Source organism: Calliopsis andreniformis, chromosome 1 (genome assembly GCF_051401765.1).
Source record: "Calliopsis andreniformis isolate RMS-2024a chromosome 1, iyCalAndr_principal, whole genome shotgun sequence".
NCBI lineage: Eukaryota > Metazoa > Arthropoda > Insecta > Hymenoptera > Andrenidae > Calliopsis > Calliopsis andreniformis.
Window position 1 is genome coordinate 5030830 of NC_135062.1, and position 16295 is coordinate 5047124.

General features: G+C 33.5%; 1 protein-coding gene across 9 annotated transcripts in view; it reads right to left on the reverse strand.

The window, feature by feature from the left end:
* LOC143176944 (uncharacterized) overlaps positions 1–16295 on the reverse strand; it is a 228003-nt gene that overhangs the window by 22324 nt on the left and 189384 nt on the right. For 6 of the 9 annotated variants that reach the window (XM_076386283.1, XM_076378550.1, XM_076392967.1 and 3 more), the window contains 10 exons: positions 12383–12499; positions 11761–11929; positions 6784–7136; positions 5498–5718; positions 2505–3639; positions 1799–1921; positions 1320–1658; positions 859–1167; positions 587–752; positions 134–309 (listed from right to left, as the gene is read on the reverse strand). In XM_076386283.1, the coding sequence (XP_076242398.1) occupies positions 134–309; positions 587–752; positions 859–1167; positions 1320–1658; positions 1799–1921; positions 2505–3639; positions 5498–5718; positions 6784–7136; positions 11761–11929; positions 12383–12499 (3108 nt within the window). The remainder of the gene's footprint in view (positions 1–133; positions 310–586; positions 753–858; positions 1168–1319; positions 1659–1798; positions 1922–2504; positions 3640–5497; positions 5719–6783; positions 7137–11760; positions 11930–12382; positions 12500–16295) is intronic. The other 3 variants (XM_076392179.1, XM_076376982.1, XM_076377773.1) reach the window with 3 other exon arrangements.

A 16295-nucleotide genomic window follows, 5' to 3' on the forward strand; every position in this document is an offset into this window, starting at 1 on the left:
GAAAATTATGATCGTAAAAATTTGCAAAGCCAAACAAAACTATCAGAAGCACTTGAAGTAGTGACTGATAAATCTGCGTAGCGAAAACTAATAAGAGAAATATACTGATCATCACGAACAGATATTAACTTACCGCAGTAGAGTAAGCTGGAGGCGTGCCAGGGATTGTTATGGTGGAAGACGTTGGATTTACGGCAGTCTCGCATAACATCAGTGACTTTTGTATTGCGTTAATTGCCATCTTCTCATTCAATACATTGTTCGGCGGTGCTTCGATTACATCTAGAAGATTTGCTATTGCAGACGGTCCTATTAAACGAAAATCATTGTGATCATAACGATACATATTCTTATCGCCATCACTCATCTTACGACATAAGTATCTTTTTCCTTTGAAAATATTAATTTATCATTCACTAATGTTTTCTAGAATATATTGTTAAAAAGAATAAGATATACGAATTTTACGATACTGTTATAACAGGGAAAGCGTAGAATTATATTTAAAGCGTGTTAAAGTAATTATAAGGCAAGCACATGTATTACTTAATGAATCGTAAAATAACTGCGACAATTAATTATTTACCTGAAATAGCTTCATCCGGCACGAACTCGATTACTTGATCCAAAATGTCGGAGAGATCAGGGTCTGACGACTGGTTGTCCCAAACATTTGGATCAGTGCTTGTTTGAGGATACTCCCCGCTGCCCGTAAATTCCGAATCCATTTGACCCATTTGGGGTCTTTGTTGCTATAAGTAAATCACAATTATAAGTATAAATCTTATTAAAAGTAGATCGTAACTTAATTAACAAATGAATAAATATTTGCATAGATTAGATAGAATGAATTTTTACCTGACTTAGCATATGACTGAGGTAGGTATTGGTTGCTTGACGAGGTAGTTGTCTCGACTGGCTTTGGAGAGGAGTACGCGCGGAGGTTGCAGTAGTAGTGGTCGTATTGTTACTACCCACCGATTGCATGCTGCCACCTGTCCAAGGTTGTTGTTGGGGCTGTTGCTGCTGCTGTTGTTGCTGCTGTTGCTGCTGCTGCTGCTGCTGTTGCTGCTGTTGTTGCTGCTGCTGCTGCTGTTGAGGTTGCGGCTGCGATTGTGATTGCTGCAGTGGTTGTTGTGGCTTCAATCCTATACGAAGCAGCTTATCCTATAAAAATAAAATCAATTAAAATTTTCCGCACTTGCAAACAAAGTTCTAGGAAAGCATTGAAATATTTCATGAAATTAATAATGAAAAAATAAAATGAAAAAATAATGCATTCTATGCTATATTTTCTTGATAGATGTTGAATTCATTACCTGTGGCGTTGCTGATATCACAGACGCAGGAATTGGTGGGATAGTTGTTGGTTGAGGTGGTTGTTTGGCCAGCAACGAGGCCAACATCTTATTTTTCTCCCAGAGCTTACTAGTCGCATTAGTAGATGTACCGGAGGATGACTGATGATGTACTTGATGCGAACCATCCATGGATCGTTTCACAGCTATGTTTAAATCGCCATCCTCGCCCGGTCTCTTCTGCCCAACTTGGGTTGAACCACCTAGCACATTGTCCCCCGACTGAGACGGAGACGGCGTGGTGTTCCGAAATCCAAGACTTCGTAAGAGAGGATCTTCTTCTCGATTCTGCGACTTGCACTGTTTAATACATTTTATTCGATAAATCAAATAATCCAATGGTGTAATGTCATAATCTTTGATATACTTTTAAAAGTGCACCTGATAAATAAGACAAGGTAATTTTTATTTTATTTCAAGTTCAGTTTATAGGTACCTACCTGTTGCTCTTGTACTTTCCTCTCATCGTCTTGATCCTTCAGAAGCTGTTGCAGAAGTTCGTTCCTCTTCTTTAAACCGGCGCGAGCCTCTTCATCCTCGTCGTCGTTTTTCTCATTTAACAACTTTAAATTATAAGATATTAATAATAAATTAATATATAGTCACAGTAGAAATTGCATGCTTTTATTTGTAATAAAAAAAATCGCAATCAGCCAATATTTTTCCTCTTCCAAACTAAAAGTTTTCATTCTAATTAACTGAACAATTTTCAATTAAAATTTGGTTAATGAAAATTTCTTAAATTAAAATTTGATCAATTAATTAAATAAAATGAAAATTTAATTTTCTCGCTTTACTAGTAAACATATGTAAAAATAAGAAAAGTGTGAGAACAGAGTAACTAATACACTTTCAACAAAACTTGATTGATTACTTGATTACATAGATTAATGAATACATTTATCTATGAAAACCATAATCATTGTTCATCTACATTTCTCTAGCTATTGATATCAAACTTCTTAACATAATGTGAACCCATTGATTACAAGATCAAGTCGCTGAAAATATTCTGATTGGTCGAATGATAATATTGGCTGATAAAAGAAAGCAAAGGATGAGCATAAAGCAAATTGGAATCGATTAAGCTGAATTCAAGGGTACTAGTCCGGTACCAACTGGATTGAAAGAGATCAACGTGTTTACCTGCAGCAGCATATTATTCCCAAGCGTAGACTTCGAATGCTCCATGCTCGATTTCGGCATGTTGCTAGGACTGGTGCGCACTTTATTATTATGCTCAGGGTGGAAGTCGTCCTCATCTTGCTGATTTAACAAGATCTTTAATATCCTATGCTTATTCTGGTTCTCGGAATCGTTATTCGTACTGTCCTGATTGTCCTCACTAGCACTAGCCCCCTTGGTTAATAAGTTAAAGAGTCTACCAGACTCGGTGGACACAACACTATTCTGAGTCTCAACAACAGTCGCGGTAGCACCGGTCTGGCCTGTCGCGGTACTCCCAGCGACGCTGACCGCGTTGCTTCTTGCGTTGCTGGCCTCCATAGGCGTTTGGTTGGTGGTCGTGCATCCTGTCTTCCCTTTGTCCTGCCTCTTCGGCGCCAGACCAGCGGCAGTCGCTCCGTTGGCGCTAACGCTACTTGCAGCGTTGTTCGTCAAGGAGGACGTCTGTGATTCCTGAAGCGGACTGAAGGGGAACGAATTACTGAAGGTGTGGGCTGCGTTGCCTGAAGTTGGGCTGAACGCGCGTAGGGGACTGCATTGAGGCGCCACCGCCGTATTAGAGGAGAACGTTCCCTGGGGACTCGGAGATGTCGGGGCTGGCTGGGAAGGTGGTCGTGAGTTTGGTGGCCCGCTCGCTCTCGACTCAGGCCTATCCGGCCAACCGCTGCTACTATCCAAGTCCCATGTGGAACTGGGGAAGAGCTCGAATTCCAAGTCCATGTTCCCCGAAAAGTGGTTGAACGGATTACTGGTACTTAGTGACGGCAGGGGGTTGCACGACTCGGCCGCGCTAAAGACGATCGAATTCGACGATGTCGCGGCGCCGTGCGACGACGACGACGAGGACGACGACGACGACGACGACGAAGACGACGACGACGAGGACGAGGACGTGCCTCCTGCCAACCCCCGACCACTGATACCGCTCACTTGACCGTTCAGATGCGTCACGGACATCAGCGGGCCACCCACGTTATTTGTCTTATTGTTACCATTATTATTATTACTATTATTCGCACAACGGTTACTAGAGTGTCCTGAGCACACTTTGCTGTTGGAAAGCTGACCACCCTCGATAGGCGTTAAGTCATTGTCCCTATCATGGACAAGAAACAAAACAACACAATGTATTTGCCAGTTACCATTAACACTTTTCTGTTTTAAATAGTCTAATACTAAGCATTACTAGCTTACTGTAATTTTAACTTTTACGATGTATCATGATAAATGCTTCTTTACGGTGAACAGTACTTTATATAATCATGGTCAAAATTGGGAATGTCTTGCATATGTTATGTTACTTTTAAAAACGAAGAGGTAGAGGTAAAGACATTGAAGTGTTTTTTGAATTTGCATGAAATGTTAGCTGTAACAAATGGAGGTAGACTAATCATCTTGATATTCCGTGCACTGTTTACCGAAAGAAGAACCTGGAGCGTGAAGTGAACTACCCTACTACCCTGCTGTAAATTGCATCAACGAAAGTAAGATTTGTTGCACCACACCACGACAACAAATTTTACTTCCGCCAAGTACTTACAGCTCTAATATGCGACCCAATGACATAAATATCCCAAGATGAGCGCAAAACACAGCTTGATCACTGTCCCAACTTCGAGTGATACATATTGCGACAAGTTTGAATCAGAGAATTATTCATTCTTGTTCCTGATACGTTTCGAACCTAAGTCTCAATGAAGATGAATGAAGAATGAAATGCTGATCGTTTTGCGATCACCTTACCTCCTGCGTGCTTCTAAACGACACGAAAATCATAAATTGAAATGAAAATGGCAAGGACCATAGCTTGTTAGTAGCAACTACAAGGACACCTGCGATCTTTACCACCTTCGTCTCGATAGCGTTGTACATGAAAGGACCGTGTGAGAACGACTGTTACAGAACATGGTGTAACAAAGTACAACGAAATCAGCGTGTGCGATACACGTAACGATTATTAGCGAACGAAATGTTAGGAAGCAAAAATGAATAGACACGGAGGTGATAATCACGATTACATCACAGCGAGAAAATTTGGTTGAATTTTCAAGAGTGGCCAGATCTCCAACACCGAGAAGAAAACCTGAATCGCGCCGCATGCAAGGCGCAATTTTTTTAAAAACCTAAGAAAAGAAAGAAACAACGCGAAATCCGGGAAAGTTTACTTTAATTTAGTATTCCGAAGGGAGGGTTAACGGTTTTTCCTTCGTTGGTATTAGTAGTCCTGGAGCTTTCTCTTTGGTTTCTGTTTTAAACCCTATAGTTAGCCCGATAGAGTTATTAAAAGAATATTTAATAACGTAAAATGAAATTAGAAGAACAGAATATATTAGCGTATACCTATCACAGCCGGAAATTCATAAACAGAATGTCGTGTAGATATAGTCACCCTTGCCTATGTGTATTCCAATAGGAGAGTAATTAAGCGACGCGAAGGATAATATAAACTTAATTACTCGGTAGAACGTCAATTATCAAGGTGCTGATTAAATGAAAGATTAAGTAATACATAAAAAATTAATCTCTCGACTATTAGCTCGTGTAGAAATATATATGTACATATGTCATTAATTAAATAGCACCAACGATAATCAAGGTCCCATTTTCTAACTTGCCTAATTTCTTTTCACAATTCTAGGTCAATTCATTCGTTTAATTCTCAATATCAACACACTGAATACTACAGAGCACTTTGAATTGCATAAAAAAATATTTACTCCCTAAAATATCTTTTTAAATTTGTTTTCTACCATTTTTAGTAGTCAATGTGTTAACGCATTTAACCTCGATTTAATAATTCACCGACATTGAAGAACACTAACTGTGTGTAATGTAACTAACAATAAGAATAGCCACAAACGTTACTAATCCGGGGTTAAATGTTTGGAGGGTTTATCGAATTGCATAACTAGAAGGTACGTATAATAAGAGAATATAGTAATCATTTAACTTACCCAATAATGGTATTGGTGGCCATAATGAAGTCGGTGGTGTTTCCTTTGAACAGCGTTGACTTTGTTTGAATGCTAAGGAACTTATCAGGCTTAACGCATAGCCGGTACACATCGCTGATACTCTTACCAACTTGAAGCGTATCGTTCAAATGTGCAGTTAATTTACTGAGATCATTAGGGTGGCACAACTCTTTTATCGTGCTGCCGATCAGGTCCTGTAACTTAATAAAATGCAATTATAATGTTGATTTTTATGTAAATCATATTATTTGCTTAAATTTCTAAGAGTGAAAACGAAACAGGAAGATTAATTCGCATGACTTTCTCTACTTTTAACAGCAATTTGAATTTCTCAAAACATAAGAAAACGTAGAATTCGTATTGAACTTTGCATTGCTACTCCATCTATAACGAATTGTGATTGAAGAAGTAATACCTGAATGTAAATTGAAGGATGGATTATACAATTTAAGATTAGTAACATGTGAATATGACACTCTGTTACATAACATAAACATATGTTACTCTGATTATACTCTGAGTATATGTTTTAAGACAAGGCTGATTAAAGAAAAGAAAAATCAAATACTTATCAGGTGATTAACATTCTGAAACCAGTGTCGACCATTGGTCAAGAAGATAGCTGAAATGTGCACTTATTTTGCTAAATATGATACCATTGTGAAATATTGATTTTAGAGCGAAATATTTAATAAAAGTTTAATTAATTGTTACGTTAAAAATGATGAGTTACAAAAATTAAATACTTTAGTTGCATTCTGATTCTATACTGTCGTCCAGGCGAAAATCATTTAGAACATAAAAAAGAAGTGACTTCTTTTACTTACTTCATTGCAATCATAGAAGAATTTAAAGATTCAAACGACAAAAGAATCAAAAACAACCTAGCATTACGACTTATCTAAGTTATTAAAGAATTTTTTAAAAACTTAATATTGATTCTCAGATATTTTTCAACTATAGCTCACGAAATTTAACAGGCTTAACTATTCTCTTTATAAGTACAAGAATAAAACCCTCAGATAAGATGAAAAGCAAAAGTAAACTCAAGACTCATTTTGATTATGAAAACTTAGAGAAAAATACGGTAAAAAATTGTATCTTCAAATTAAAATGTAAAACCCTACGATTTATTTTTAAGCCATAAGCATGATTTAAATCGTCGTAGACCTTGTGTCTTTATACCTAATATCTAATTAATTTGTGGAAGATAAACATTTAGCGAGAAAGAACCTGTTCATTTATGAAATTTGTTGCACCCTTACCTGGTCGGAATAAGAACGCGACAAATGACCACAATCGAGGGCAATAATTTTCCCCGTGGTGTCCAACTTGATAGTGAACTGCTCGACTGTCGAACGAATAGTCTTCTCGCTCTGCGGTATCCTGTGTGCTACACATATTACGCAAGGACTAATGTCCGAAGATTCAGAAGACACGTCACCACTCTCAAAACGATCACTATTACTTGGTATTAGGGAACAGATTTGCATAGATTCGTATTCCGCTACTCGTTGCTGCTTCTCTTCCATAGTCTCTTCTTTATCATCAGGAGGCTTCACCAAGAAGCGGCAGTTGAAGGTATGGTTTTTTCGAGGCTGGGGCTCGTTCGTCCAGCCTAAAAACAACATAATGTTACTTTATTTTCTTGTTTTTCTTTACATTACTTAAGACTTAGTTGTCTATCTCTTATTTCTATAGCAATGCAATAATGCTGTCCAAGTTTAGACTCGCGGGATTATCGGTTGTCCTCGCTTCATTTCGGTTATGAAAGAAACTGAGAAATGCGGTAAAGCATTAAATTTCATTAGACAGAAACAGAAACAAATTTAAATAAAAAAAAGAGGTATTTGATAAGCTGTCATTGGACAGCACTGCTCTAGTATAGTTACATGTAATTTTGTAATGCAGCTACACAGTAACCTTAGCGTTTAGTTTATTTAGTAATCTCGTCCATATTTTGGACATATGTAGTTTGATGAACACACAAGTTGTACCTATCAATGTTTCATATGTTGTATCATAAATGTTTAGTTATATTTTCTAGCTTAGGAAGTTGACAAATAATATAGCAAATATTATTATATTGTCAAATTTGATAATGGAAGAGAAACTCGATACGTATTTAAGAGTTGTTGATTTATTCGTGTATTTTATCATTCGCAAAAATATTTACCTAAAATAGTGATCAATTATTTCGTTTCACACGGTTTTTACTTAAATTACCATCTAACTTACTTAAATCGTAATCGCAAGATATTTACTAGAAAAGGATAAGAATTAAATTGAAAAAAATAATAACACACCATTTTTCATGACACAACAATGTGTTTATACTTGAATACGCAATGTGAACAGTTATATTTATTTATCGTCAAATTTTTATTATGCCTTCATTAGTCCAGCTGCAGACAAGCGTTTACTTTCCGTCGCAGTGATTTGTTACAGCACGTGGTAGCAATAAGGAAAATTCTCAATTTTCAATTGTGGAAAACAAGGAAAGATATACGAACGCGACAACTTGGCGGCAAATTGTAGCGACAAATTCATGCAAAGCGGCGAAACAGGATCTGCGTTCTCTTGAAAATACGCAAACGTGCCGCCAAGTTGTCGCGTTCGTATATGTCTTTCCTTGTTTCCCACAACTGAAAATTGGCAATTATCCTTGTTGCTACAACGCACTGGGGCAAATCGCTGTAGTAGCAAAAAAACGCTTGTCTGCAGCGGACCCTTAAACGACCATACAGGCTCTTGTACTGTAATAAATATTTGTTTAAAAAGCATTGTATGGAAGACTGAATTAACTTCTTGTCCTAATTACAGTAACAAAATTGTAACAACATATTTATTCATGTTAAACTACTGGTCTTTTAAATTGACAAGTGAATATGTAACAACCTTTCTCTTTTTTTTTAAATGACTCCAACTATTTAATCCAACTCCAATCTCTTTTCTTGTTTAAATCCGTTTTCTCAAGCATGTATTCTATCTGATACTGATCTTTTCATGGAGGAGTAAACCTACTTCTTGCACATGTAGCACTAAGTACGAAAAAATACGAAAATGCGGGAAAACTTGGAAGCTTTTATGCTATTTCACAGATCTCATTACATTTCAGAAAATACCTTGTACGTAAAGAAGACAAAATTGTACAGAATTACCTACTTCGAGACAAAATGTATCTTAATTTCAAATTATAAACAGAGATTTATGTAAAGACATATACATATGAATTCAGATGACTAATTTTAACTCTAAACATATTAACTCTAAACTTATTACATTTTAATTAAAATAATTATGGTATACACTAAAATCTAAGTATTAATGCACATGGATATGAATTAATATAAACTTTTTCTTACAATGTTACTGCAGTTCTAATTTCTAATGTACTAACAAATTGGTTAAAGTGATGTTAATTATCTGTGTAAGGACCAGAGACTCATTTTGCAGAATATAATTCATTTTACACTTTTATACTTTTACTAAAATAATTATTTTCCATGATTGAAGAAATAACAATAGCTTTAATTATCTTTCACAAATCACGTTTACTTCAAACATACATATAAGTTCAATAAATATGCTTTTAAGAATACTTATTTCACGATATGTTTCAAATATTTATTTTTGTACGTTTACAACCCTTTGAGTAGTGAAATTTAAATGGATGGCGTGCACATGGAACATAAATTTCTTCTAATCAAATTTATCCAAGTACTTTTCCAAATTATTTTCATTTTCATTGAATATTTTATTCGAATTTTTTTATTAGACTTAAGAAGTTATTATATCTTGATAAACGAAATTAATTTCCTATTCATTAATCTAGTAAAATTCTGTTGGAAATTTTGCATTTCTCAAGAGTCAAGAATCCCCAGATGGGAATTTTCACGATTTTAACTGATCAAATATCTTTAAACGAATATAAGAATTTTTCATAATAAGAAAGTATGTTACGAAATTTTCGTGTTTATTAAAGTTAAAAAGTAACTGATAGCTGACAACTGGCAATCGAGTCTTTTATACCTAAGCAGTTACATAAACAAGAGTACTTAAACTGTAAACAAACGTCAACTCCAGCCGAAATAGGGCCTCAATCAATTGCACTGTGTCTAATACTTGTCGCTACCAGGTCTTGAGCAATGGTCACATAACGAGGGTTTACTGTATCTTTGTAGCAAATCACAAGACAGTCTCATATAACTTCAGAGCTTATACTTTTCGGAAGAAACACATTGTCTGATAAAGAGAACCTGTCTGTCTTCATTTAAATATGCTTCAACAGTTGAACTCTCGCAAATTCTTATTTAGAAGTTCCCGTTTTTTACAAAAATAGAGTTAACAACTAAACCAGTTGTTAATAGTGAGTTGAAAAACAGTACAAGTTCAAACTTAACCATTTTCAAATAATCTCAAAACTATATCTAGATCCTAAAGCCAAATTATATTGTGCCACACAAAGAAAAAGTGGACTTAAGACACTCTAACTCTAAGGTTCAGATATGCAAAATGCATAGAGTAACACAGGATCAAATGTCTCAAAATGTGGTTTTTTGACTTCTATTTGTTCTTTAACCTACCGATTTAATTCCATCATCCATCGATTAATGTTTCTAGTTAGTGTTAATAACAAGTAAAATAAATTCGATCACGGTAGCTGTTAATACAATGGAATAATTAAACTTGGTTGATACTTGATACAACCATTTTCCGCGTATCTCTCGTTTAATTAATGGGCATAAATATCGAATGGAATTTCGCATAGAACAGCAACACGAATTGCTCGAGGAGTAAGATGTGTTCTGGCACAGCAGCAGCGGCCAGTGACATCGCATTTCTGCTGCGCTTGAGAATTTTAAGACTCCCTCCTGCCATTACACCTGATAAATCTTTCCATTACTGAGCTGCCGAAGTTCATAATATGTAAAGTGGTGAGATAAACCGAGAGGCATACGTGAACAGTGTCCGGTAAACAGATGCTGAAGCGATATTATCATATCTATGCGACGCATATGAAACGCGTTCATAAATATGTGGGTCATCCCGTAAGTAAGTACAGTAACGTAAACAGACTGGAAATTGCACATGCCTGTCCATTCACTTTCTTTCAGTACTAAAACGAAATTTTTATTAGTGAACATCGATATTTTCACATCTCTGTAAAGTTTATGTCGAATATGTTTTGATCAGAAGTTTATAAGAAATAGTTTCATTGTTAAATAAAACTTAACTGCGAAAGCATTAATACATTAGTAGAAAAGTACGAGGTGAATCCCTGGTTCGAATATAAACTTTGTTACTTTGTCTATATGTATATAAAAATAAAACGAATATTTTGTGTAAACATAGACTCCTAAAAGCATAAAAATGAAATACGAGGGAATCGTTGTAGATATGTTTGTATTTCATTTATACAGGATGTTCGATGACAAATGTCAAAAATTTTAAGAGGTGATTCTAAAATAAAACAAAAGAGAAGATAGACAAAATTGTGTTTAGGGCTTCGTTTTAGAGATATTAATTGTTGCAAGAACGTCTAACATTCGTGTGAAATATGTCTGACTTAGTACTTGTTCTACTGCCGGAGTGCACTAATTAAGTTAGACACAGCAAAGTCAGTAAAATAAGTTTCAAGTCAGACACAGGAAAGGTTGTAGAATAAGCTCCGAGTCAGACATAGAAAAAGAGTAGAATAAACTACCAAGTCAGGCATAGGAAAATCGGTGCAATAAACCCTGAATCAGATACAGAAAAGTCAGTAGAATAAGTCCCAAGAGAGACACAGGACCGTAGCTAGAATAAGTTCGAATCAGACACATTTCACGAGTATTCTAGGTGTTTTTTTAAACAATTAATAACTCGGAAATACTGATATAATAATACTGGCATATTTTTAGGGAATTCTCTGACTACGAGTAACAAAAAATAAGGAATAAGCCTCTTTTTATCATGTTGCGATACTTCTATCATTTTTCAGTCCATAAAATTTTATTTTTAACTCTATAGATATGGCGGTTCCTTTTTATTCAATTTTTTGTTATAAGTCTTTCATGAAAAATTGATGAGCTTATATTTACGTAACATTTACGAACAAATTTTTTCGGATGTTACAATTAGTAACATGAGAATAAGAGATATTCTAATCTCAATCTAAATAAGACAAAGTGCGAAAGCGAAGAAGCAAATGGTTGCTTCAGATAAAAAAGGCAAAGATATTGTATGAACAAAATACCAACCTAGTAACAAGTTCGGCATGAAGGTGTTGTGGTCTCCATGATGAATGATATTATAAATATCCTTGTCAAGAACATCGTCCTTCGTATAATTTATATATTGTGTTATATTATCCGTCACGTGCACCACTCGTCCCTCCGTATTTACAACGAATAGAAAGCCATCTAGTGTCTGAACAAAAATTCAAAGTACAATCAGATACTATTACAACACACCTACTGTATTAAAATTTTTATAGAAATGTACCAGAAAATACATCGTCCACGAATGAACAAATTTCATGTAAAATGGTACATTTACGTAAAAGATAAAGTGCTGTAAATTTTATTCTATTTTATCTTCTGCTATACGCATAGGTGATAACCTAATCGAATTAAATAAAACAAAAGTATTTTTCAATTTAATGGTAAAAGAAAATTTGTAAACAAGAATTGTAAAAAATATAATGTAATGTCTTCACGAATATTTTATTTAATTAACAATTCTGTCATACAAAAACACAAATTAATATTGATGTAAAAGATTTCCATGATTAATATAAGGAAGTAGTGGGAAGAGAATCTTTTGAAAAATAATAATGAACTGCACTTTAAATCAATTCGTTAAATACAAACTGATTCTCACCTCAAGTACAATAGGACCAACTTGATCGTTGGACAGTATATTAGGATTCGATGAAGATACTTCCTCCTGTTGAACGGCATGACTATTGGAGCCTTGTTGTTCCTTAATTCTCTTAAGCTGTAACAACAAAAGATTGTAAATTCGATGAAATTCGTAACTCAAAAGCGATGAAACATTGTAAAAGTACTTTTATTTTCTATCTGCGTTAACCTCTATCTTAAAATCACCGATTTATAAAATTATATTGATTGTTGTTACTTTCTATGTCGATCATCGAATGTACAACTAAAAAAACGCAAAGGAACCATAGTAATTTAGTACTCTTAAAAACTTATTAATGTTAGAAATTCTAAAGAATTTAGTACAACTACAATTAATACTTCAATAAAAACTGAAATGTTCAAAAAAGTGCAGAATGCACACAATATGTGAAAATATACAAAATACTCAAAGTACGATATACATTATAATATTTATGGAGTGAAACAAAGTTCTGCTTAGATCCTAATTTTGATTTTAGTTCCTTTAATAAAAATATGAAATTGCATAAATATTTGCGGTCTACTCACTGCAGTTACCATACACTAATGAAAAAATTATTCCTAAAGTTAAGAAACAGTATCTTCTGAATTTATTTCTAAGTAGTTTGAACATAACCTAACTAAAAAGATTGAAAAATAAAATTTAAAAAATTTCCGAATTATCTTATCTTATGCCCTAGATAACAAACTTCATACTACGCCTTCACCAGCCTTGCATGCAAATTATGTAATATTCCAAAAAAAAGTTTGATGTAACTGATATTGGATATACATGTACATATGTATGCATTATAAATATTTGAAGCAATATTGTACACATTGTAAGGTTTCCCTGGAATCTTCGTTATGTCTATGTTTAAGGAAGTTAAAATATTTTTTACATTAAATTATTACAGAACCGAGAACTAAAAGACTCGGCCAGTTGATTGCAATCAATATCTTATTGATGAATTTGTGAGTCAAGACGAAACACTTAATTTAACACGAATATATATCCATTAATCGTTATTAATGGTTTTTAGTTTTCGTAACACAGCTAATTTTTCTACATACTCGTGAAAATAAGGAAACTAAAGCATTACAAGAAAATTGTCTCCAAAAGACGATTTGAATAAAAAAGGTCCTATTGTTTAAAAGAAGTCAATTCACAAATTAGAGAAGTCTAACATTATTTCCCATCATTATTTCCTATTACAATTTTAAATAAAGTCTGCCTAGCTCTACATTAACGTAATCTGATTCAGGCTACAGTAAAAAAGTTGCATTTAAATTCCTCGTTACATATATTCATGTGCGCATTAACATAAATATAACAATGATCTAAAGGCATACAATATCTTGAAGTATCTTCTGCAAAAATTAATTCTTAATTAATTGACACTCTATGCGATGTAGAATACGAAGTTTTTCATGTAATATTAAATACTAACGCAAGGTAGCTTTGTTGCATCTGTTGCAACTCCCATTGCATATTGCATTCCGACCTACGTACCACGATGCATACGTATTTCATTTAATGCGATGAATTATTTACAAAACCGTATTCCTATCCATTCACTGTATTAATATTAAAAATTACTCTTTATTGATGGCACGATGAATACGAAAGTAACGTTATGCAAGATATAAGATAATAGAGCCATTGTTGATATTCAATGTGAAGAACATGTGTCTAAAATGACTTACATCGAAAAGAAGAAAGTGAAGGCAATCAGAAGTTTCTTTATTCAGAAGATACAAGGTGTCCCACTTGAGCATCTCAAATATGTACCTTTGTTCTTTTTTATGATACTTTTTTGACAAGGATACAATAATTTTTATAGATGAACGCGTAAACGTTCCGACATATGCAAACCAACTTTCCCTCCTTTTTCATTTTTTTCATTTTCAAATGGAATAATATATTTTTTTGAGGCAAAAATTCTTAGTACTTCAAGATGTGGGCGTTTAGGAACTCCAGTAATATTTCTTAAAATTTTTAATATCGCAAATTTCCAAATTTTCAAGCTTTCAAATTTTCAAATTTTCAAACTTTCAAATCTTCAAATTTTCACCTATTTAAAAACACAAATCTCGCAATTTTTCAAACTCAATTCACAATTTTTAAATTCTCACATATTCAAAGCTTTCAAATTTCCAAATCTTCATATTTTGCAAATATTTAAAATACAAATCTCCGATTTTTTCAAGCTTTCCAATTCTGAATTTTTGAACGTTCAGAATTTTAACATTTTCATTTATTCCTATTTCTGATTGCCAGATCCTGAAACTTGAGCTTAATCAAATTGATTCTACATTGGCATGAATAGACTTCATCGATTTCTAGGATTAGCGCATAATATGCGCTCAACTTTAGATATACTAAATACTCATTTGGTGATAAGGACATACTTTTTACTTTTCCGTACGATGCAAATGGGTTAACCAATGCAGAAGCAATGAACTAATGCATTAATTCAGAAGATATTTTAACATCAATATTACAAAATGACTAGGAGAATTGTCTATTTATGCCAGTCACTTTTTAAATGACACAGAGTATAGTTAAGGTCAAATCTAATCCAATAATCTATGACACTGTGATCTCCACATGACCCTGACTACAAAAAATTTTAAAATGTATGGAAAAAATGTCAATAATAAAATCATAATAGAATAATTAGTAACAAAAAATTTACATTAATAAACGCACACAATGAAGTTTTTCACAATTGACTAAAGTATTACTGATGGTCAAACTTTGACAGTGTGCCCAAAAGAATGCTACAAACATAAAAAAACAAACATTTGAAATATATCATTCGAAATTTATTATTTGTTTAAAATCTTCACAAAAACATCACCAATGAATTATTCAGATATTCCTGATAAAATGACTCCACACGTATTGTAATTATTTTTAATCATAAGAACGAAACTGCAGTAAAATGCAAACTCATAAAACCGAATTAAGGTTTAGAACTTTGAATGGCGAAATCTCAAAAATAGAAATATGTGATTTATGTCGTATTGCCTTATATTGTTAATTATAGTCATAAAACTGTAAAATATTTTCAAATTAAGCGCACTTATGTGATATTAACTAAAAACCCATAAACTTTCAAGCCTAAAACCCTATAAATAATTTTCTAAACACAAAAACATAATTGGAAAAAACGTAAAAAAAAACATGCTTTACATATCATAAATTTGTATTACTGTAGTATTAAATTAAATTGGAATAACTTCACAATCAATGTACAGACAGAAATAAATGAAATATGTTATTAATCGTAACAAACAATAACCATCGATGGAAAGTTTTTCAACTGCATAAAGAATTTTCTTTGCCGTTCTCGTTCAAACTTCTTAATTCTAACGCGCAATTATCTGCACACTGACAAATATTTGAACTGATAATCCAGATTCCTCCGACTTATGCGATAATTGAATTCAACAAACTCTTGTATCTGTCCTGGTCTATCAGAAGTTCCAAACAATTACTCATCTGCCTATTTATCACAATAATGGAGCACGAGTACGTAGAATCTTCAAGGCAATTTACAAACAATAAATAAGTTATTTACTTATAATAAATAAGTTATTTACTTATTTATTGTTCCAATAAAAATTTATTCCGATAAAAATTTATTGGAACAATAAATAAGTAAATCCAATTTAATTTCAAATTATTTTTCCTCGTAAATCAGTTGATATTTTTGTTTGTCATTATAATCTTCCAAATATAAAAATGGATCTTTAATTGTTTTTTCTTTCCTCAAAATTCTGTAAAAATGTTTTCAATTTCCCCAAATTCTGAACAGATATGAGTTCCAGTAAAATTTCAGCAGAATTAACATATAAAATGAGAAAATGAAAGTACGTGTAAATTG